The 22,782-nt window shown below is 43.3% G+C and overlaps 2 protein-coding genes across 3 annotated transcripts; one reads left to right on the forward strand and one right to left on the reverse strand.

Moving 5' to 3' along the window:
• Positions 1-792: 792 nt before the first annotated feature.
• On the reverse strand, positions 793-10,199 carry efcab2 (EF-hand calcium binding domain 2). Of its 2 annotated transcripts, none has more exons than XM_036543123.1 (7): positions 10,174-10,199; positions 8,373-8,457; positions 7,952-8,024; positions 6,294-6,373; positions 3,088-3,130; positions 1,704-1,770; positions 793-930 (listed from the first exon to the last, which is right to left on the reverse strand). In XM_036543123.1, exons 1-7 carry the CDS (start codon positions 10,196-10,198, stop codon positions 815-817), a joined length of 489 nt encoding a protein of 162 aa, XP_036399016.1. In that variant the 5' UTR covers position 10,199; the 3' UTR covers positions 793-814. The 2 variants fall into 2 exon arrangements, with proteins under 2 accessions (XP_036399016.1, XP_036399017.1); XM_036543124.1 differs by having other exon boundaries at positions 8,373-8,455; positions 10,166-10,198.
• A 660-nt stretch (positions 10,200-10,859) lies between these two features.
• Positions 10,860-21,584, forward strand: hnrnpua (heterogeneous nuclear ribonucleoprotein Ua). Its single transcript, XM_036542359.1, has 14 exons — positions 10,860-11,556; positions 12,856-12,970; positions 14,732-14,805; positions 15,337-15,476; positions 15,753-15,852; positions 16,024-16,136; positions 16,380-16,643; positions 16,747-16,866; positions 18,153-18,281; positions 18,591-18,759; positions 19,160-19,423; positions 19,726-19,958; positions 20,131-20,226; positions 21,283-21,584. Exons 1-14 carry the CDS (start codon positions 11,052-11,054, stop codon positions 21,331-21,333), a joined length of 2,373 nt encoding a protein of 790 aa, XP_036398252.1. The 5' UTR covers positions 10,860-11,051; the 3' UTR covers positions 21,334-21,584.
• Positions 21,585-22,782: the final 1,198 nt, after the last annotated feature.

Raw genomic sequence — 22,782 nt, forward strand, 5'->3', positions numbered from 1 at the left:
AGCGTTCAGTTGGGCCCTCAATGACCCTTAGTCCATTTTGCTTGACACCTTTGATTTTCTCTGGGACTCACAGGCTAGATGTGGTTATTCCCTGAAAGGGAAATATCCCGGGGAAAAAAAAAACAGATTTCTGCTGGAAGTGGTGATAGTGAGCCAGTAGGGGGCAATCTTCCCACTGGACCAAACAGGAGGCCATTGAGCAGTGATGGGGACACTGTGCTACAGGAGATGTCTTTTGGATGACATGTGAGACAAAGGTCCTATCTCACTATGGTCCTTGAAGATCCCAATGCTCTTACCGGTAGAGGGTTCCCCTGTGCACTGGACAAATTCCAAATCAGGCTATTACCATTTGGCGATCTAATAACCCCCAGTTGAATTGCGTAAATAGTTCCCTCCCTCTCCATTCTCCCATGTGTGGTCAGTGTTCTGAAACAAAATGGCTGCTGTGTATCACAGGTATGTGCTACACATTGGTGGTGGTTGAGTAATTGCCTCCCTTCACTGTAAAGCTCTCTGAAATCCCTGAAAGGCACAGTGTAGATTAAATCCATTGTTGTTATCATCTTTCGGTCTGCGTGAGTTTTCATGGCTTGGGTGATCTGTCTTGTCGTGTAGACAGGATGATGCCATGGGGGTGTGAATTGAATGTGGGACATACAGCACAGTGAAAAAGGGGTGTCATATCCGTATGTGCTTTATTACCCCTGCTCTTTGTCCAAGTTCTTGAGTTTGAGCATATCAAAGACCAAGGAGGACCAACGTGACGGCACATCAGTGCCAATCCACAGTGGAAGAGGGGTCCCAGTGGTCATCAGCGGTCCTCAATGGTCATCATGCTCACAAAGTCTTTGTAGAAGATGACATTCTTGTCAGGGTCCACCGCTGCTGACAGCATCTCCTCCATCTCATCTTGGTTAAAAGGCTCTCCTGTAGGGGGCAGCATTTCACAAAGCTGAGCATTAGAACCTGGTGGTGGGCAACACTGTGTACCAACCTGTGCTACCCTATGTCCCTGTCCTGGTGTCTTTTCTACTTTAAGGCTTTGAGGCCTATGTGATCTTGCTATCAGTCACACAGATTTTACTGAATGCATTTTACTGAATGTGTACTTAATTCTTAATGAATTTCACCATAAAATGTTCAAGATCCAAGCAGATATGTACTCAATTACTACAAGAAAACTGCAGATTTTTTAATCACCACAAGGGTGATCAAAACCCAGACTGAATGCTAGCCTGTGTTTGGTGGTTTATAGAAATTGTATCAGTATTTAAATGTATTAAGAGAACATTACTGACTCTAATCTCTCCCCTTTATGCCTGAGCCATGTTTCCAAGTCAACTACAGATTACAAAACAGTTGTTATATGCCCTAACAGACATACGATTTATCTGAGTTTACGCTGAGAAATTTCATTGTGCATTTTGCTGTTACACAAACCTGCCATTTTTTATACTGAACATCATCTGCTTTGCAGTCTGCATTAAAAGCAACTAAGTGTGATGATTTTGAAAAAATTCCCCTAATGGTTCCTTAAGACAATTACTCCTTTCACATCCTGTTGTACATGTGGTGGTGTCTGATGCGTATTTCTGTTTGACATGAGTAAATATGATGAAATCATTATTGGGATTATGATGATATTTACATATTTACACCTGTACAGAAATGTGTGCAGTATATATTCCTTATTCATTTACCTTCCTGAGTCATATATTTTTTAAGTTCCTCGGGTTCCAAGTAGCCCTTCTTGCCCTGATCCAAGACCTGGAGTTGAAATTATATGATAAATTAGTCAGAAACAATACATATTTCAGTTAAACCTGTGATTATCTGATAAGGTGGTCAAAAGCTACTCTGACACATTCACAACTCCTCAGGCCGACAATGAAAACCACAACGGTTCTCTTTCTACCGTCACTTCAAGCTTTTGTCCTCTAGATGGCGATAACGTCCACAATAATCACCAGTGACACTCTAAAACAACAGAACCAACTAAGAACTGGAAGTTCTTGCCTGAGACTTGGTCCAATTAATTATTATTTATTTTATCAACATGTTTGTTATGATAATTCATGTTTTGTGCACCACAGGATGTTTGGCTTTGTTACTAAACCATAATAATAATAGAAAAAAAAACATGTATTTTGAAATTCAGGGAGAGGAAGTCCAATGGCAGTGGCTCTCTTCACGTCTCTACATTGTCTCCTTTTTCATGCAGTTAGCTAAGTCTGAACGCCCTTTTTCCTCATTTAAGTCCTCAAGCTCAGTTTGTTCTCAAACTTCTTTCCATTTTTGAATTAGGCACAGGATTTAAGTGGAGCTGCATTTCGCCGATAGGACCACAGTTGTTAAGAGTCCTCCCTTGGAATGTTGTCTGCAGCATCAGGTGAAACAAGAAAAGCTCACAGCCATACGTACCATGTGTTAAACTGAATTCCTTTGTGTCAAACGCTGCCATACCCAATTATAGATCCAGTAAACTCATGTCCTATAGGTAACAACATTTATAAAAGCAACTGTTCCACTGTAGTTTGTTTTATTAAATATGTGCATTGTAATTTCATGAACCTTTTACTGGATTCCTTACTAATATCTGGCGATTTTACACTTTAGGAGGAACTTTGTTTTCCCAGGGCCCTTTGTACACTTGAGCAAAGTGCTTTTCCTAGGTATAAAGTACTCAGCTGTAACAGCAGATAACAGAATATTATCTAGTAATTATTAATGAATAAAGTGGCAATGGAGCCACAGGCACTAGAATGGAACAAGAGGTGGAGGGAAGCCGGCTCCTTTATCTTATCAGCAGAGGACAGTGTGAGAACATCGTAACTGGCATCTTGGGGGAACACCTTAGCTACAGCCGGCACCTTCCGCTGACATTAACAGACAATAGCCACAGGCTGCACCTTTGGCTGACATTAACAGACATTATCCAGGAACCAGACCTGTTGCCGCGCATTGATATTCCATTCTGTGACTCCATTGCCACTCTGCACACTATGTTGTCTGGAATATTCCGTGGAGTTCCATCCAATCAGGGACAGCTTGGTGCTGGTCGGACACCCGGAAAGGTCCACTCACCTCGAAGGCCTGGAGGAGCAGATCTTCTGGGATTGGCCGGAACCTGCCGGAGACAAAAGGGACACGGATACCCAGTGAGTGCAGGGGCTGACATTAGCGCTGTCGTGAAAAGGCCCAGAATCCTTTGCGTGCCGTTCTCATTTCTCACAAGCCGCACCTGGCTGTTCATGAACTGCTGCTGGGGGGAGCAGCATGGAGTAGGGGTAAGGAGCCTGTCACGTAAACCAGCGGCTCCTGGATCAATGCCCAGGTGGGGTACCGCTTTTGTTCCATTGAGTGAGGTGCTTAACCCGAATTTATCTCTGTCTTTTAAGTACTGTTTGGCACAGACGACTTGTGACCCGAGGGCTGTGAATTTCACTTCCTCGGGAGACACAGCTGCCGCACCCCTGAGCAGGACTGTAAATTAGTCACTTGTCAGTGATGTGGGTTTCAGCACGTCTGTGTGGGACGTGACCTGTGCACTCATATGTCAAATCTCCTTGGTCTTGCACTCTGATATCACAATTTATGGAAATTTAAAGTAATATAGAATAAAGACAAAAGGAATTTAACATTTGAGTGGTTCCTTTATCGTTTAATGAAACCATGCGCTACTTACTATTACAGTATTTTTGACTTCTTTTTTTTTTTGTAATACATCTGCATGATTGATTTTGCTGCAGGGTCTGTCTTATTGGCTGTGATCTGTGCATCCTTGGTTATACAGCAATGACGTAATAATCCTCATTAGTCATGGCCAGTGCCACTTCTGATTTATATAATTGCAATATCTTTGGTATTATGGATGAATGAGTTCCCATTTCTTAAGTAATCTCAGAATGGCAGGCATTACAAATGACACTAGTCAGTGATTCATTTCTGGCTCTTAATAAATGTACTGCTATTTCTGTTTTGACAAAAATTAAATCATCATTATCATAATAATCTTAATATTGTGTAGGGGAATCGTTTTGTTTTCTTGGCACTGTGAGGGAACCTGAGGAATTCAATTTCACACAACACAAACATAATAATGCCTGGATTCAATTAGCCTTTATTCAGCTTTGACTCTCGATTCAACCGTCACTTTCTCTTCTCTGACAATATTTGGCAAGTTCAACAAAACATGCAAAAAAAATGTGCATATACAGGAAAAAAAAAAGAAAAACTCGCATGGATTCTTAAGTTAAGTTGAGGACACGTGCGAGCTGGATCCAGTGGGGGGAAGTATTTAGGAGATTACAAAAGGCGGGGCAAAGGCTTAGCTTTCCAAGAATCCTACTCCTACTTGCACTAACAGGCTGGCAATCACACGACCCAGTTTTTTTTTTTTTATATCTACATTCCATTCACTGGAATTTTACTACAAAACATTGGGGCGCCCGATTCTCCCCACTTCTCTGAAATTTTTCAAAACAAGTATACCCACGTATGGTTTACAATCGTTTACACCATGGTGAAAGATGCATCATGTGGGAGATGTATATATGCAATTTTAGAATATCGGAACAATGTGGGGGGAAGTAGCCAATGGTAGTAGTAGTTCAACGGGAGTTTGGCTTGTAACGCACAACGGTGAAACCCGATAGGTTTGAAAAGGTTGCCGAAGCAGATGGGTGTTTCCAGGTCTGTAACAGCGGTACAGTGGGCCAGGTAACCGATATTCCTGACGACTCCAGAGGAGATGTGAAAAGGTGGGCCGGGTTATCCGCCCGAAAACAAAGACAGTGGAAGATTACCTCCCCGCCTCCTGTTTCCTGAAAAACTCAACCGACCAGTTTTCAATTTTCCTCGAAACGAGCAGTCAAGTTCAGGCCGCGCTCTCTCTCCCTGCCTCACAGTCCCACTCACCTCGCAAGCATGTCTAATACCCTGCAACTGGTGTCTGAAATTACCGTGCACTGACACAGAAATGCAATCGAAATTGCACTTCATATGTTTATCAAATTAAAAGGAGGATATGGTTCAAGATATATGGGACCCTACTAAAGAGCATCTTGCTCAAGACTTCAACTTTATGAGTGCTGTAGTTGCAAAATACTCCACACCAACCACAGGAAATATCCTCACAGAGACAGTTTACTCAAAAAGCAATACAGTTACAGCTTCACATTATACGCTGTGATATTCCCATGATGCAAAACTACCCCCCCCCCAAAGTGCTCAGTTAACGAAAAGTTCACACTTAAAAATCAAGGAAGAACCCCTTCAATAACGCAAACACGACATCTTTAAATATCTGAAAAGTTAGGGCAAGTTTTCCTGGCTCAGAAGTATCATAAAGTAAGGGAAATAAAAAACCTTTCTCTAAATTTCTATAATTTCTGTCTTTATAGTCTCCTCTCAAAAAAGAGAGGAAAATCTCAAATTTCTGCAATGAAAAAAATGTACCTTCACATGTGCATGAATGCTGGAAAGAGAGAGAGAGAGAGAGAGAGACTTGGAGACAATACTGAAAAGAGCAGCAACGGTTTTTTCCACGATTTTTCCATGGCTTTTGGGGCGCCTGGGCAAGAATGCAGGGTGCACTGCGTCGACTTGCACCCCCGGCCAGTTGCCTTCCGAATGCACCAGCCACAACCACATGGGCGGACTGGGCACGCTCAACAGCATCCTGCCCTACATTAACCCCCATGTTCTTCTCATCCACTGCATCAGCATGCTCTGGCCTGCACCAAAGAGACTCACTTCACCTGGCTTTAAGACGAGACCAGATGAGGTTAGGTCTTTTTTTTGTCCTTCACACAATCTTTTTATTCAGACTTTATTTTTTGTTATTTTTCTGTTATAACATGTTTTTTTCAGCACTGTAAATGTGAAAACATGCAAATATGAATAAAAAAAGTTAACCTGCTACAGCAACAAAGCACATATTTAGTGTGTTTTATCTTGGATTGTTCAATGTGCCTTCCTCTATGCATGCCTAAAATATGGCCACTATTGTGGCTCATATATGAGGATTATACATTTTTAAAATGATACTGAATGGACAGGCAGACAGACAGGCAGCTAAATAAACAGATCATTAACATACTTTCAGTCCCCTGAGTTTTAAGCAACAGGTGAGGAGTTGCCTATGTGGCACTGAGCGAATGCTTCAGCACTATGAGAGCAATGCTTCCTTCCCAGATCTGGGGAGGTCACGGGGAACCCCCATTGCTTCTTTCACCCCCGGGGCCACAGGGGCCCGCTGCCAACGCCGTTACACCCCCGCGCCGACTCACCTACGCTCCATCAGCACGTTGGTCATAGTCGGCAGGAACTTCTCAAAGCGTATGTATCCCGTGGGCTCCTCTTCCTCGATCTATGCATTACACACGCATTACCTCACTCAAAGTGCACTGACTCACAAGACCTTGTTCATTCCAAAGTTGTCTATGCCTTCAAGGTAATAACGAGTCACAGCCCTGTTGTTACTCTGTAGAAATTAAAATTCACCATGGGCCACTTTGTGAAAAATATCAGTGAATTGCCTTGTGATTTATCATTTAACATGTGTATCGAATTGGAACTCAGCCAAACACACCACTAGTCGGTTGCCTAATGCAGATTTAACCATGTTATGACCAACTAAATGTTCTCTCTGGAGTTTTTTGTTCTGATTGAATCACCGTATATGTTTTTTATGTGGCTCTTTGTCCATGGCTGCACTGATGGTTTACATTCCCACAAATGCTGACTAAATCAATACCATCACATTTCAAAGACACAGTTCAATCTGATCATTGTAATATGATAACTTTTTCAGTGATTTCCATTACTGAATGTGTGTGCATATCGGTTTCTTTACGTATCTGACATCTACACAGAGAAACCCCAGAAGGACTAAAAAGGTCAGTTCTATTCAGTCATGTAATTCCACCAAACTGAACATGTCATTTATGTGTCCTTCTTATAAGATTACTTATTGTTATAGTTTGACATGATGTTCTCACATCCCTTAGCCCAAACTCTAAATACAATCAGAACAAGTAACTGGAAAGTCTTGCATTTCTTTTCTTTTCTTTTCCTGTTCTGAGAGGGACTCAATTGTTGCAAAGCTTACTTATATGACTAATCATCGTTTACTGGAAGTCAAAGGTGTCTTTTCAGCAGAACAGCAGTTGTATTCTTTTCGCCAAAGCTAATGTACAGTTATAAGGCCAGAATGATGGAATTTTATCTAAGTCATGAAAATAATAGAGAAGGTAAATATATCTTCTCAATATGTTTTAAGGGATGCGTAACCTGTAAACAAATTATTGACATAATAATTACAATTATAAACTTTTAAGACTTGTGAGAGGCCTATAAAACTGTGCCTTTAATAAGTTTTCACAGCTTTCAAAAATCAAAGTTTAGTATTTTCAAAAGATTGATTCAAAGTACTTGATCAAATACAGTGTTCCCCAGTGAAAATACACATTGAAAGACACCATATTATGCATACGAAAAAGTGAACTCCGCAGTAGGTAAGAGTTAACTGTATATTTGGGACATCATCACAATCCAGGTTGGTCCATTATCAGATCTTAGATTTCAGCAATCTGCAGTCAAGCTTGGTTTGCAGAATACAAATTAATTTTGGATTCAGTTCTGGGTTATCAAATCTTGGGTCAGACTCCACCCTGATGCAGGTATACAGATTGAGATTGTGGCCAAATTATTCGTTTTTAGGGAGATTACAATTTAATTTAATGAGTGCCTTCTGATGTCATCATAACCATTATGATGTGATGTCGCAATCTGAAGATATGTTTATGTATCATGATCCTGAGATGAACCATTTGCCTTTGCTGAAATCATGACGCCCCTATCATGTCATCCTGAAATAACAAATCACAAAAATATTATTTTATGTAGCATTACCTGCCACAATACAATGCAAAGGAAACTCACTTACCTCTGTGATAACTTCATGTAATTCTGCCTCAGTAGGAAAGCAGCCAAGGGACCGTATGATGGTGCCAATCTCTCTTGAACAGAAAGACAGTTACCATTGTAACAATATATTATACCATTATAATAATCTTATATCATAAATTATTAAGAAAAACAATTGCTATAGCATTTGTGTAGGTCTGAAATCTGAAATCTGGCTGATCAGTAAACTGGCACAGACAGCAGAGGCTTACGCAATTAAGTTTTGCCATGATTAACCTGACACTTCTATAAAAAGAACAGTAAATCATATTCAAATAGCTGTTTCTGTTCTTAAAAGATTAATCAAGTCTTGCAAATTTGTCCATATAAAGTATATATCAGTGGTAGAACCTTCCAGCGTGAAGTAATATAGCCAGCATGAAGTTTTCTCCTTTCCTCACCTGACGTCCACGGTCTTATTGCACTCATCGTCAAACAGATCAAATGCTTCACTGATTTTTTTGTGGACCTCTTTCACTATAGCCTCTGAGAATGTAAAACAGAATTGGAGTCAGTTCCATTTTAGTCAATTCATGACTTCCCTGAATTCATACTTTCCCTGAATTGAAACAGAATTGGTCCCACCTGAAATTGTTATGATTGGTGAATTATACTACATCATATAGCATTAGTACATAGTGGTACAATATTCAGGGTTTTAGGCCAAGCCACTGTTGCTAGGTGATCTGTCACAAGAAAGCTGTCTTGTCAGGTGTTGCCTGCATTTAAGTAAGCATTTGAGATACTGTTGTTACTATACTTACTTCAATCTACATGGTAAGGAGGAATATACACCATGTACAAACAAGACAAAGTCAATGTCTTTGATAAAATGTACAAGCAAACATGCATATTACTTCACAAGCTAGCTGACCCTAGCTTGCTACCATTACCTTCCTTTTTGTCTATACATTCCTGGTCCCTGAGCTCATGGAATTACAGTAGATAGCCAGCTAGGACATATTGAACTTGAATATGTTTGCTCTCCTACCAATCACTGGCTACCTACTGTATAATACAGCTACAGCAATGTAGCACTATGTTTAGTAAGAATCTTACCTGTAGCTATCCAGCTAACTAGACAGTCTTTGTCTTTTCTGTTACTGGCAGCTAGTTAGTTACACTAATAGCAAGAGCTAGCTAATTATTTTCCCTGAGATTAAACACAGAAAATAGATCATATATTTCAGAACATAACCAATTAAGACAGCTTGGTCATATATGGCCCTTTTGACAGCTACATAATGAACTAAAGTGGACATGGTCAATAAACTTAGTTTCTCATGGAATCAAACATGGAATGAGTTCACCAATGTCAGTTTAAAGCAGATGCTGAGACTCCCATGGAAAGTTTGTTGCATTGTAACAGAAAATAAATCAATCCGGACATCAACAAATGCTGTCAGAACATGTGCTACTGCACCCTGCCACTGGAGGCGCCATTCTCACTTACCACAGGCCACAAGATTCAACCCATTCTTGAGGAAAAAGGCTGATAGTTCATTTACGTTTCAACTATTCTACATATATTTTTACTATTTATATGTTTTATGGAAAAAGTAAAAACATCTCACTTCATCAGATGACAATGACTATTGGCAAACAAATGAACTTAAGAGACTCCTGTTTTATAGTGTTTTATATCCTCGTTATATTTCCAAAAAACGCAACTCCGTTTATATCTACCAATATACATCTCTCTTTATTGAATATACAAATACAACACCCAGTTATGTGCGAACTATCTGGTTTTGTTTACAGAGAAGCTCAACAGTTCATTAAGTCTTCGGATAGCTAACACCCAAGAATTTTTAATAATAACATAAAATGTTATGAGGGTAGTCTTAATTCTTAATCACTGTGCTCATTTAGTTTATCTGGAAGAGATTAAGTGTTGCAAATACATAAATCATAAACAGCAGTTCATGTCCAAAATTCTCAATATCAATTCTGGCTGAAACACGATGGATTTTACAGTTAGAACCGTATGGCGAAATGCAATGGCTCTGTCTAACTAGTTAGCTTGCAAGCATTGTCTAACATTAGTTAGCCTGTCTACAAATGAAAATGCAGTGCTCAGTTAATAATTAATGTTAACTAAATGGTAGAGAAACCGTAACAGTTACTTTACATTATATTAAATGCAAAAAAAATCTGTGCCAACCCTCATTTTTTTCAACTAATTCAAAGTAGCCATAGTACCTGCACTTTCCTTGTCCTCCGCCATGTTTGTGTTGGCCGTTGCTATGACGCCGTGGCATCAGTCATCATCACCGGTTACCACGCTTGTCCGGCTTCCTAACTTACTGCTGCGCAGACTATGACTATGACGCTATAACGTTAGGCCCATTTAAACCAATGAATTAAGTCCACTTTTCTGGTTAGTAGCCCACAGTATTAAAAACGCACGAAGATTAGGAGAAATCCAAGGCCATGCTAAATTATTTTGTATTGCTAAATAGACTTTTTTCAATATTGTTAACATATGGGTTTTGAAAGCTAAATTCCATGTTGTTACAGAAAATATTTTGGCTACCGATGACAATATAGATTGCATGCGTTTATTGAATTATTATTGCCAATTAATTTACCTGTTTGCCAGACTGTATATGTTTAGAGTCAGCAGTAGAAAAAAAAATGTACTAGAAAGTCACTACGTAGCAGTATTCCTTCTTGTTCGTACTATTAAACGGTGGGATTTTTTTTTTACAATATCTAACTGAAAGGTACGCCTGCACGCATGCACGATCATTTAAAAGGGAAGTCCTGTGGGCTTCTTTAGTCGCAAGTACGGTAGTCAACGCCTCCGTATTTCTCCTAATTTAGCATAATTACGGTAGGAGTATATTATGTGCGGCTGGTGGTAGTCAGCCTTGCTGTTGCCAGTGATAGGGAAGGACACGCAGGGAGAGTGTTGTTTTGGCGCAGTAAGAAAATCTTGGCGGCTCTCTGGGCTTTCTCTCGGTTACATTCACTGTCGACAGGGCTTCATTTTTTGTTTTCATATATTTAAACATCATTGCATTCGGTCATTTTATATCAGAAATAAATATTTATATACATAAATAATAAAAAAGAAAATGAGCTCAATCAACGTCAAAAAGCTAAAGGTAAATGAGTTGAAGGACGAGCTGAAAAAGCGGCACCTCTCCGACAAGGGGCTGAAGGCCGAATTGATGGACCGGCTGCAGGCCGCGTTGGATCAAGAGGCCGAAGCTGGAGCTGCTTTCGCCGGGCCCGAAGCCGAGGAAAACGGCAACGATGGCGGTTACGACGGTACGAGTGGCCTGAACGATATGGGCGAGGAGTATGTGGAAGACGATCCGGTTGCAGAGAGCATGGAGGCCGACGAGTTCGAGGATGGAGACGGGGGCGAAGCCAACGATCCCGCCGCCGCCGCCGCCGCTGATGAGGGTGCAGAGATCGCTGGGCAAGAGGACGACGACATGGGGGAGGAAGAGGAGGAAGACGCCGGCGTGGAGATGGATAAATCGGACGAAGACGAGGATGCGATATTAAAAGAGGATGAGGAAATGGAAAAATTTGACGACGACGATGGCGCAGCGGGACCCCAGCCGGCTGAGGGTAGCTAGCTAAATTAGCATTAATCTAAAACACGATAAACGCTGGGAATTTCGAGATGTTCATTTCTTGCCTTTGACATTTATGCTTAGCTAACGTTCGCTAGCTAGCTTGGCAAATTTGCGTGCTGGCTAACAGGCTAACGTTAGCTAGGCAGTATGTTGCAGGCTAGCCGGCTTTGCTAGCAGCCGTGGTTTCGGGAATCATATAAGGTCAGCTTTTATCGAGTCCTCTGCTGGAGTTTGAGCCGGGGTTATGTGCGGTGGACTTCAGTTGATAGAGGTTTAGCTACACGAGGTTAGTTAAAGTTAGGTGTTGGTCGTGGGTGATCTGACGGGAATTCACTGAAGCGTTAGCCAGACGAAGATGCACATGGTTTGCTGATTGTAAACGTAGAGCTAGGCGAAATGATGAAATGGTGGCTGCTCTCAGAGGCGACGAGGAAGGCGGCACGTTGATTCCCATTGTTTCAGACGACCGAAACCATCAAAACCGGTTTTTACGCATTGATTTGTTGCAAATCGGTCAGCATGTTAGCTAACTAGTTGTCTTACGCATGTTGTGGGACACCAGACGTAGTTGGATAGAAACGCTACCTAGCATATTAACTAGTTAATCAGTTTCTCTTTCGCTGCGGTCGTTATCCTCATTTGGCTCCGGCCTTAGCTAAGCTAACATGAATTACGGGCACTTTCGGTTTAAGTTAGCGTTAGCCACGTAGCTAGTGAGCTTAGCAGCGGTAGCTTGCTAACGGTTACCGCTTTAGTTTGCCAGCATTTAGATGATTAGTTAAGTTGGTGAGTCGACAGAAGGAGAGTCCGCAAAACGTTTTTAGCTAGTTTACCAGTAAAACGAATAAAATTGGTAGCCAACCTGAAAAACAATGTCACTGATTTGAAATTTCCAAAATGTGTGTTGCTTCACGCACATCAATGAAGACCAACTTAGTGTTGCTATAACGTTATAAAAGATCCAACTTGTCTTAAGTGAAATGTTTTTGGCTGGAACTGGTCCCTGTTTTCGCTGTAAATGCATTCCCGAAAGCATCTGTCATCGGACCGGTTTAAATGTACCTTAACCGGCATGGGTTATATGAATAATCCACCCATCATTCACACTGAGCACTAATTCTGTTCAGAACTTGCTGTTTTGTTTTTGGTCCTTGCATTATAACTTGGTGGGAAGGTAATAAAATAAAACGCCATCCGATAGTTGTGTGGGCCACCCCCCCATGTAAACCGCTGGGTCCAACACGACACGGAGGAGCACTTCATTACTTTTGTCATTGTTTTATTTCCAAAGGGGATGCGGACACAGACAAGAAAGCTGAACAGAAGAATAAGAAGGGTGTTAAGAGACGCCGGGAGGAACATGGAAGGGGCTACTTTGAATTTATTGAAGAAAGCAAATACAGCCGGTAAGAACTGTACAGGAACGGCCTTCGGTTATCCCCGAAGTGCCACTGTACACGGTTTTGACTTATTGCATTGGAATGTTAAGAGCCAATGCTTTACTTTCGCCTAAGAAACCATGTTACTTAGTTGCTTTGACGAAGTGCAAAGAAACACACATTTTCGTGTCGAGACCCTGAAACTGAATTGCGAATAGCGGTCAACACAAATTATCAGTAACTAGCTGCCGAAAAATACTGTAATTGGTCAGCATGCAAAAAGTGTCACGTTCATCGCTAGAGTAACGGTAGCGCTTTCAGCTAGGTTGATTGTGGTTTTCGTAATTTATGCGTTAGTGAGCATTTAGTCGAGAGGATGCAAGATGTTGTTCAAGTAGAACAAAGGGTTGCAGTAGCTGGGTCAAGTGTAAGGGATGGTCTAGTTTTCAGGTCTATAGCGCATTATCGAGTATGTCTGAGAGCGTGTCTCCTGTGGGGCAAGTGGTTTCACAATGCTGCTTCTGAATGCAATTGGCCAGGTAATGTGGATGCATTGTACAGTGCAGAAGGTGTCCCTAAGGTGGTGCTTGCTGGACAGTCTCAGAACAACCAGACTGGCTCGCTCTCTTCCAGTTTAATTGTATTGTCGCATCAATTTTGTCTTTTTTTTCTCTTCCCCTCTTTCAACCACACCAGCAATCGTAGCCTGTATTTTCAACAGTTTCTCTTTTTTATTTTACTGGCTGTTTTAGTTCTGCCTTTCTTTTGCTTATTCCAGCTGCATTTCCCAAAGTTTTGGTTGTTCTTCTGGTCGTAGGTGGTTATTGGCATAATTTTTAATTATGCTCAGTTCTGACACTTAAGTTTTACCCCCTATGTGTCCACATAAAGAAAAGACAGGTGCAGTTGACCCCAAATCAATCGTCAGTATTTTCCTTTGGTTTCACGAATGTTAAGCCTGCCCGAGTATACTTTTGCGTTCAAAAATGACTTATGACCGCGAACCAAAAGCAGGTGATGACTATTTTGACAGCCTAGAGTGTCAGTACAAGGACCCTAGCAGCATGAAATGGTAATCGGTCCTGGACTGTGCGAGAAATCTATCAGAAATGTTAACATGAGAAGTTTGAAACCGCTTGGGTCACGCTGAAAGAATTTGTCCCAGTCCTTGATCTCAAACTCCTCATTGGCTGCTGGTGTTACCCAAATAGCTCACGGAGAAGGGCAGGCACAAGGGGGAGTGCACACCGCCAGGTGCGTTCACTGCGTAACACCCGATTTCTCTAATGCACATTTACAATGCTGAGCATATACACTGTATGTCAAAAATTCCTGCTATGGCGGTTAATAGGTCTCTACATCAGGTTCATTAGTAGTTGGGAATGTATTCTCAAAACTACACCAGTGCTGACTTCTGAGAGTCTGAACCTGCTAAGTCCTTCAGCCTCTGTCTTGACCTTTACTAGAATTTACCGCCTGGTGTGGTTAAATATATCTGGGACCTTTTCACCACATGGCTCTAGGGTAGCAGAGCAGCGGGTCACTCTGCTCGGATCCACTGTGCATTCTTTTTTTTTTTTCTTCAAATTTGTAAACAATGCAGTGCATTGCATTGATCGTCTTTGAACAGGACCTCCGAGATACGAGTGAGCGTTTTTTTCTTCTTTTTTTTTTTTAATACTAAATGGAGCAATGAAGGTAAACAATTTGGAGGGTCATCGGCCAGTGTTCACGTTCTCAGAGTGCAGGGAGTGGTGTTTGTTTGGCTGAACATGCGATCTCTTTCAGGGCCAAGTCTCCACAGCCCCCCCTAGAGGAGGAGGATGAGGAGTTTGATGACACGACTGTCTGCCTTGACACGTGTGAGTATCGTCAGTGTGTGTACAGCGCCTCTCTGCGTTACACTCGCACTGAACTGTTTCCAGAGTGATGTGCTGACATTTCTCATGCCCACCTTTGATTTTTCAGAAGAAATTCCTCTGGAGTTAGTCAAGTAAACCACAACTAGTCAAAATACTGTTGCATCATTTGTCCTGTTGGCCACTCACACTTTGCTTTTCTGTGTGGATCTGTCCCCAGGAGGTATTACAGCATGAGATTTCAAAGTGGTTCATTTTTCAGGCAGTGCCAAAGTATACAAAGTTGGTTTATAAATTTCTTTATTGTGGGCAGGAGTCTGGCTAGCTTTAGACTTGCTTTTCATTTGCTAGCGGATTTTTAACCTGCAGCATGTAGGCGAGTTACTACCTGTCCAAATAATGACACCAGCTGAACAATTAATAGCTGACGTTCAAAAAGACTGGTCTTCTAGGGCAGCCATTAGTTTGCAACCCTCAGAGAAGCTAATAGTAGACTCGGGCCTGATGGATGTGCTTTGCCTTTCTCGAGCACAGACAACTGTGACCTGCACTTCAAAGTGTCCCGGGACCGATACAGCGCCTCCTCCCTCACCATGGAGAGCTTCGCTTACCTGTGGGCTGGAGGGAAGGCCTCCTACGGCGTGGCCAAGGGCAAAGCCTGTTTCGAGATGAAGGTGAAAGCTGGAGCCTCTCCCCTATCCCTGAATGTAGCAGTTCCCTTTGAGTTTCAGTGTTGGTGATGTGTGGACTGATATTTTTGTAGTACCTGCTTGTACTGGCCATTAGTATGACTCCTTGTTTGTGTATCTGCTTGTAGTCGTTTTGGCGCCTGCAGGTTCTGTAATGGAGCTGTTGATCTGGATTTGGGGTGGCCTAATGGTTTTCTCACTCTTTCTTGCCCTTTTTCTGCTGATCTGTTCCCTTCCGCCGGTGTCTCTGCTGCCGAGCAGATCATCGAAAAGATTCCAGTCAAGCACATTGTCAGCAAGGGCACAGAGATCCACGAGGTTCTGGTGGGCTGGTCCCTGGCCAGCAGCGGGCTGCTATTGGGTGAGCATCAACCTATGAGGAGTCGGCTTCAGACTGCATGGAGCAGGCAGAGAACTCATTTTGGAGCCAGTCCATTGAGGGTTTACGAGCTTGGTTGTAAAGTAGATTAGGCCTCATGTCCAGCAGGTGCTGTTGCCCCCTGGTGTGTGAATGTTTTATTTGTTTTTTCAGGTGAGGAGGAATACTCTTACGCCTACTCTCTCAAGGGGAAGAAAACTACCAACTGTGTGACGGAAGACTTTGGCGAGTCTTTTGATGAAAATGATGTCGTCGGTTGCTTCATTGTAGGTTTTCCCTTCTCTTAACTGTTCCTTTTGTGTAGAAGCTTGTTCATAAGGTTACTGCTAGACTTTGCTACGACAACTGGTACTCCTTTCATTTTAACTCGATACCAACCTGAACTGTTTACCTAGTTTAGATTTGTAGAAGACTGGAAATGGTTGTCTTGTTTTTAAGCTCCTTAGTATTTTGTTTGGAAAAGCCTTTGAAAGCTGTAAATGCTGACACTTTCGTTCCATCTGTGGCAGAACTTTGAGAGTGACGAGGTGGAGCTCTCCTTCTCCAAGAACGGTCAGGACCTGGGTGTGGCCTTCCGGGTCAGCAAGGACGCCCTTGCCGGACGAGCCCTCTTCCCACATGTCCTCTGCCACAACTGCGCTGTGGAGTTCAACTTCGGCCAGAGGGAGGCGCCGTACTTCCCTGTGCTGGAGGGCTTTACCTTCCTGCAGCAGATCGCCGTGGACGACCGCGTGCGTGGCCCCAAGGGTCCCGAGACCAAGGAGGATTGCGAGGCAAGCGAGCATCGAGCTTCCTGCCAGAGCCCAATACACCATCCACATGGTGCACGCTGTGGCATCTGTAATCCATAATTTTATTTTTTCCCCCACCATGCAGGTTATTGTTATGGTCGGCCTCCCGGGAGCAGGAAAGACAGCCTGGGTTAAGAAGCACACAGAAGAGAACCCTGGGAAATACAACATCCTCGGCACCAACACCATCCTGGAGAAGATGATGGTGAGCAGGGCTTTTTGCCAAGAATTCCTGCATGGTCTAATTCAAGCCGGTAGCTGTGTGTGGAAAATTGACTAAAGTGTGTTTGATATGACTGGCATTGTATCTGCATTAAAAAGGGGGTTTGGGATTATTCTCAGGGCAGATGGAAATGTCTGAGGGGAAGGCGAAGGTGCATAGCTGTTAGGTGTAGGGTTGAGTCTGAATACTCAAGTATCAAGTTGGCCACTAGTGTATTTTAGAATAATAAGAAATGACAAGCTTTGATTGGATAGGCTGTTCTGTAACGGGTTTACCCTACCTCCTGTCCATTTCATGTCTGAAACTCTGCCCCATAATGGGACCATGGTTTCATATGTTTTAATTCCTTCAAGCGTTAACCCTTACTGGCTGGCAGTGGTTCTTAACGTAAGTGTCAGATGCTGAAAGTTTCTACGCTGTGTTATCAAAGGAGATGGAAATGCTTTTGAACCACTTGTGTGTGTTATGCACGATCTTCAGCGATTCGAAGTAGGCAGCTTTGCATTTGGAAGGCAAGAATCCGTATCGTTTAACAGCTAGCCGTATTTGCAATGCAAAGTAGGCATGCCACAAGGCTACCTGCGATGCATTACGCCACGTGAAACCAGACTATTATACCCCACAGCAGGTAGAGGAAAGCAAATGTCTGTCAGTGCTCTCTCTGGCATCGGCAGTCACCCATGGGGTCCATTCACTGGGGGAAAAACCACTGAGCTCTTGGCTAAGGTCAGACTGCCAGCAACTCCAGCTAAAGCTGATGGAGGCCATGCAGGCTGCCCCCTCTGGTCAAATGGTGCTACTGCATGGAGAGTGCGGCAGGTTTCTCTCTGTGGATCCTCCTTTTTCTCCATGTTTAAAGAAGGGCAGAGCAAAGGGCCCACATGTTAAATTTCATCACACCAGGTTACCATTCCTTATTGCAATTTCATTCTCAGGACAGCATTTTAATTTTTTCATTGTTTAACCACCCTGGAAGAAGACCTGCTTAGAATTTAAAATTTGATTCTTGTATAGTACTGAAATGTGCAGTGAAGCACTCTGAACCATATCCTGTGAGCCTCGAACCTGACCCACAGGTTGTCTTACCACCACACCTTACGTTACACGGAGGAGAAATGCAAAGTCCCATAGAGTACTGCTTTTTCACTGCAGTCAAAGGCTCGAAATACACCTAGATCTGTTGGCACATGAAGCTGACAGCTCTGTGCGTTTGCTGAAGCTGAACAGGGCAGAGCCATTCATACTGAGCCTGTCCCGTCTGACCTCAGATCACTAGTCTGAAGAGACAGATGAAGGACACCACCAAGCTGACCGCCATCTCCCAGCGCGCCCCTCTCTTCCTGGGAAAGTTCATCGAGATCGCCGCCCGCAAGAAACGCAACTACATCCTGGACCAGGTGGGGCATTTTCACCATGGCACTGTTTCGTGTCTTGGTTGTGTAAGCTGCATAGTAGTGTGGTGCAAGTTAACATTGCTCGTAGGAATCATTGTTTGTACCTTGTAAACACAGTCCTCCTGTATTCGATTGCTTTTATACATCATTGTCAGGCTCCAAGTCCAGTCTAGTATGATGCAGAGGGAGTAGTTGTCAGTTGATGTGTTCCTATTTGAACAGTTTTAACAGCTTTGAACTGCCTGTTAATGATAATATTTCAGTTTTTAGAGTTTTTGACTCCTGACATTGTAAGTGCTGATCTGTCCCCAGACCAATGTGTCAGCCCCTGCCCAGCGGAGGAAAATGTGTCTGTTCGCCGGGTTCCAGCGCAAGGCCGTGGTGGTGTGCCCCACAGACGAGGACTACAAGCAGAGGACACAGAAGAAGGCCGAGACAGACGGCAAAGATGTCCCCGAGCACGCCGTCCTCAAGATGAAAGGTGAAACGCCGCCTCGTGAATTTATGCACCATCTGGGTGTTGTCTTGGTGCATCAGCTTAGTGCATCACTTATTTTTTTGTTTAAAGATCATTGCCTCTTTCCTCATTGACTTAGTATTTTTTACTTTCATACTGGCAAATGTAAGGGAATTGTCAGAATTTGAAACCCAACTTCCTCACACAACGAAAAAACTGCTTCATGAGCGAGCATCTTCAGTCCTGCTCACAAACCGATGGATAATGGATGCTTCATAGCTCCCATAGGCTGTTAGCCAGTAGCCTAACAAGGGGTCACAGAATGCGAGGATGTATAAAAATAAGTCTTTCTGGGAGCATTTTGGCTTGTGTTTTACTGAGGTGAGTCAGCAGGGATCCTCACGCCCTCTCTCTCCCTCTGCAGGGATCTTCACGCTGCCAGAGCCGGGCGAGTACTTCAGCGAGGTGACCTACGTGGAGCTGCAGAAGGAGGAGGCGACCAAGCTGCTGGAGCAGTACAAGGAGGAGAGCCGCAGCCTGCCCCCCGAGAAGAAGCCCAACCAGGGCGGCCAGCCCCCCAAGAGGGGTGGGAACAGAGGCCGGGGCGGCAAGAGCCCGTTCGGCAGGGGGGGACCGGGCCTGAGGGGCGGCCGCGGCGGGTTCCAGAACAGAGGCAATTTCAGGGGAGGTGAGGCTGCGTCGGAGGGCGTGGGTGTGGCTGGGTTGGCATGGAAATGGTTTCTACAGGCCCAAGAGCATTGCAGGGGGTCAGCCACTTTCTTCAGACTTTTCAGCTGCTAGATGGACTTAAACAGCAGTTCAATGTAAAGTAAAGACTCGGGCGTTTTATCTCAGAAAGTACATGGTAAAATGATACCTCTGCTCTATAAATGTCTCCAAACTCACGCATTAATATTTTGGTTTGCCTGTGGTTGTGGTGGGCGTTAGGCACGGCATCGTGCTGATGCTTATTCCTCGTGTCTTCTGCAGTGCCAGGACCCCGCGGTGGGTTTAGCAGGCCCCCCCGAGGATTCATGCCCCCCCCTGCCTTCCGGGGCGGCTTCTCCAACCGCGGCAACTTCAACCGGGGCGGCGGCATGCCCAACAGGGGCGGGGCCCCGAGGGGCGGACCTGTGCGGGGCAACATGGGCAACAGGGGCGGGGCCATGCACCGTGGCAACATGAACCGAGGAGGCGGGGCCAACCGAGGCAACTTCAGCCAGGTAGCTGTCAGTCTGTAGGGAAGAAATGGCTCTCTTCTTCTGAGCCGTTTTCTTAAATTCAGGGGCAATAACATGTTTCTCCTCATAGTACGTAGGCATCAGCTCTTGTGCAAGATGTGGCTAAATCACCAGTCCTCTCCAGCTCCCCTGATGGCTTTGCGTTTCCCCACAGCAATTCAGAGGCAGAGGAGGCAACAACCGCGGCTTCAAGAACGGCAACTTCGGCATGAACAAGGCACAGGCCTTCAACCAGAGCTGGCAACAAGGGGTAAGTGTGACCAGCGCCTGACTTCATTTCCATCATAGCTAATCTGTAGAACAGGACCAGAAGGCTACACCCTGGGTGGGTCACTGCTGTTCAGCTTTTGCGCGTGATACTGGCACACTGTAACGGGACAGGCTGGCTGTAACTGTAAAATATGTACAGCATCCACTGATATCCACAGTGCCTGTTGAAAGGGTTGATTAGTTGGAATGGTAAGCCAGCATTACAACCTACAAAGCTTAACCACTGGAACTTGTTTTCTGTTAACTGCGTTTCATAACGTTTTACAAAGATAACCACTCAATTTTATGTCCCTTGTGGGGCGGTGGGGGGGGCGAAAGGCAAGCGAGTTTGTTACACCCACTCTGTCTGAAATAAAACTCTATTTGTAGCTACTGATGTGTTTTTATGATTTGGATCTCATCCAAGTCAATTGGCAGAAACGCTGTGCCGCAGACCTCGGTCCTCCCCGGTCTGTCTTCGAGAAGCTGTGCTGGATATGTGCCGGTTTCCATGGTGGCAGCGCCGACTGTGGTCTTGTATTGAGCTCGGTGACAAAAGGGACAGACGCGAGCGGAGCCGCTGTGAGCGGAGATGCGCTAATCGCATCGGTCACGGGGCTAACGCTCAGCGAGGGCATCGTGTAGAAAGTAAAGCCTGCAGCCTGTGTGTCCTGACGGGTTAGCGGCGGCTAACCCAGGCGACAGTGCTTACAGTTTCTCTAAGGAAGGAATGTCGAACCGAGGAACCATTATGTAAATAATGGTTATTTCATACAGGGCTTTAAAATATATATGTATATATATAATTTTTTTTTTTTTTGGAAAATATTGCATCCTTAATAACCATACATAGTGAATGAAGTTTTATCAGTTTGTAAAGGTTCACTATTTTATATCATTTAAATTTCCACAGTTGTTGTGGGAGCCTTAATGTGGACCTTAATGGTCTTTAAGTTCTTTCAGCGTCAGTAGGAGTTTCATTTTGTTGGAAGCTGTTGCCAGGTCTTATGGAACGCAACACCGATGGATCTAAACCCAACCCTTTCTCTTCCCTCAGTTCTGGAACCAAAAGCCATGGAGCCAGCAGTACCACCCGGGATATTATTGAGAGCGCGCAGCTGAGAGACTGGCAGCAAGCTGACACCCCGACCCCGCCGCAGGCAAAGGCTCATCCATTACAGCATTTCTCTTTTTAGTCATACTTTTAAAGGAAAAAAAAACATTCCACAGCTGAAAGAGAAGCACCTGTGGGTTCTATTCAAAGCTTTATGGGTTAACTTTTCATTTTTTTGTATATTTTTCGTTATTGTAAAATCCCATGCTTTAAGGTGTTAACTAGGATCCTCAGCATTATTCAGTGTGGGATGTTTTTTTTTTTTTTTTTTTTTTTTTTTTTTTACTTTCAGGGTTCTGCATTTTATCTGTAAAATGTGATTTTTACATTATATAAATTTTGGCTTTTTTGTTTTTGCATTACCAGTCTTTGAATAGTTGTTTCACACATAATCAAGAGGAACAGACACTCCTTTTAGAAGCATGTCGCAATTGTGAGTAATTGTATCCGTATTCCTGCAGAAGCAAATGCATCTCTACTAAGTGAAGCTGTTTAAAGTTGTCCTTTAACATTTAAAAAGAGCTTCATTTGTCTATTTTAAAGCCTGTACTAGCTAAACCTAGGTTTGCAATAAACGGGTTATATGCTTTTTTTTAATTTGTATGGCTTATGCGTGTTTTTCACAGTTCATTTCAAAGGTGTTAAATGACCTTTGAATCAGAAAAAAATTATGCTTTCGAGGCAACAGGAAAGCTTCCCTGATTTGTCACATAAAATCAGGCATTACATTAAAGAAAATAAAGGGGCTTTTTTTGTCTCCTCTCATGACGGTTAACTCCGTCTCTCCCACAGTAAGCATGACATCAGCGTGACATCACCACAATTAATCCGGTTGGAAAACCGGAACATTTCAGAACATCAGACTCAAGTGCAGAATGACCATACCTCACGCTAGGTCTGTACGCTATATTTTGATAGAGTTGACGCAGCAAATTTTCAGATGCTCCGGTTCACTCTGATCACTGTAAATATACTTACAATGTTCAAGGCACATCATTCCTGCCCCATACTGGGCTACATGGGTAAGTTTGTTTCCTGTAGCTCAGAGAAGAGAGAGGGTTAAACTGTGGTTTGTTTTTTGTGTGTTTTTTTTGTTTTGTTTGGGGGTTTTTGTGGGCAGGGGGGTCTATTTTTTTTTTTTTTTTTTTAATGAGCTGTTGAAGTACGTATATTTTACCTTGACGTTTTGAATCGAGTTGACTTGCATCAGTTCTTCTTGTGAAGATCAGTCTTTGGGTAACCGTTTCCATGGCACTTAAACTTCAGATTGGTTGTCCAACACAAGATCTGGACCTTACCAGTTTAATGGCCCTCTTGGACGGACATTAAAGTAATGATATATTTGCGGTATACATTGAAACTTCAGTAAAACGAAAACTAGCACACAGCACAGCGATGACATTTACTCTGAAAATGACCACTCAGTCCATTAAACCTAGTTTG

The sequence above is a fragment of the Megalops cyprinoides genome, chromosome 12 (genome assembly GCF_013368585.1).
Source record: "Megalops cyprinoides isolate fMegCyp1 chromosome 12, fMegCyp1.pri, whole genome shotgun sequence".
In the NCBI taxonomy this organism is placed as follows: Eukaryota; Metazoa; Chordata; class Actinopteri; order Elopiformes; family Megalopidae; genus Megalops; species Megalops cyprinoides.

Excerpts from the sequence above, each read along its gene's own strand:
- efcab2 (XM_036543124.1), bottom strand. The coding sequence starts at position 10,198 with ATGGCGGAGGACAAGGAAAGTGCAGGTACTATG. Across the intron at positions 3,131-6,293 it reads AACGTGCTGATGGAGCGTAG|GTTCCGGCCAATCCCAGAAG; the intron begins GTGAGTCGGCGC and ends TGTCTCCGGCAG. Across the intron at positions 931-1,703 it reads AAAATATATGACTCAGGAAG|GAGAGCCTTTTAACCAAGAT; the intron begins GTAAATGAATAA and ends TGCCCCCTACAG.
- hnrnpua (XM_036542359.1), top strand. The coding sequence starts at position 11,052 with ATGAGCTCAATCAACGTCAAAAAGCTAAAGGTAAATGAGTTGAAGGAC. Across the intron at positions 12,971-14,731 it reads GAAGAAAGCAAATACAGCCG|GGCCAAGTCTCCACAGCCCC; the intron begins GTAAGAACTGTA and ends GATCTCTTTCAG. Across the intron at positions 19,424-19,725 it reads CAGAGGCAATTTCAGGGGAG|TGCCAGGACCCCGCGGTGGG; the intron begins GTGAGGCTGCGT and ends TGTCTTCTGCAG.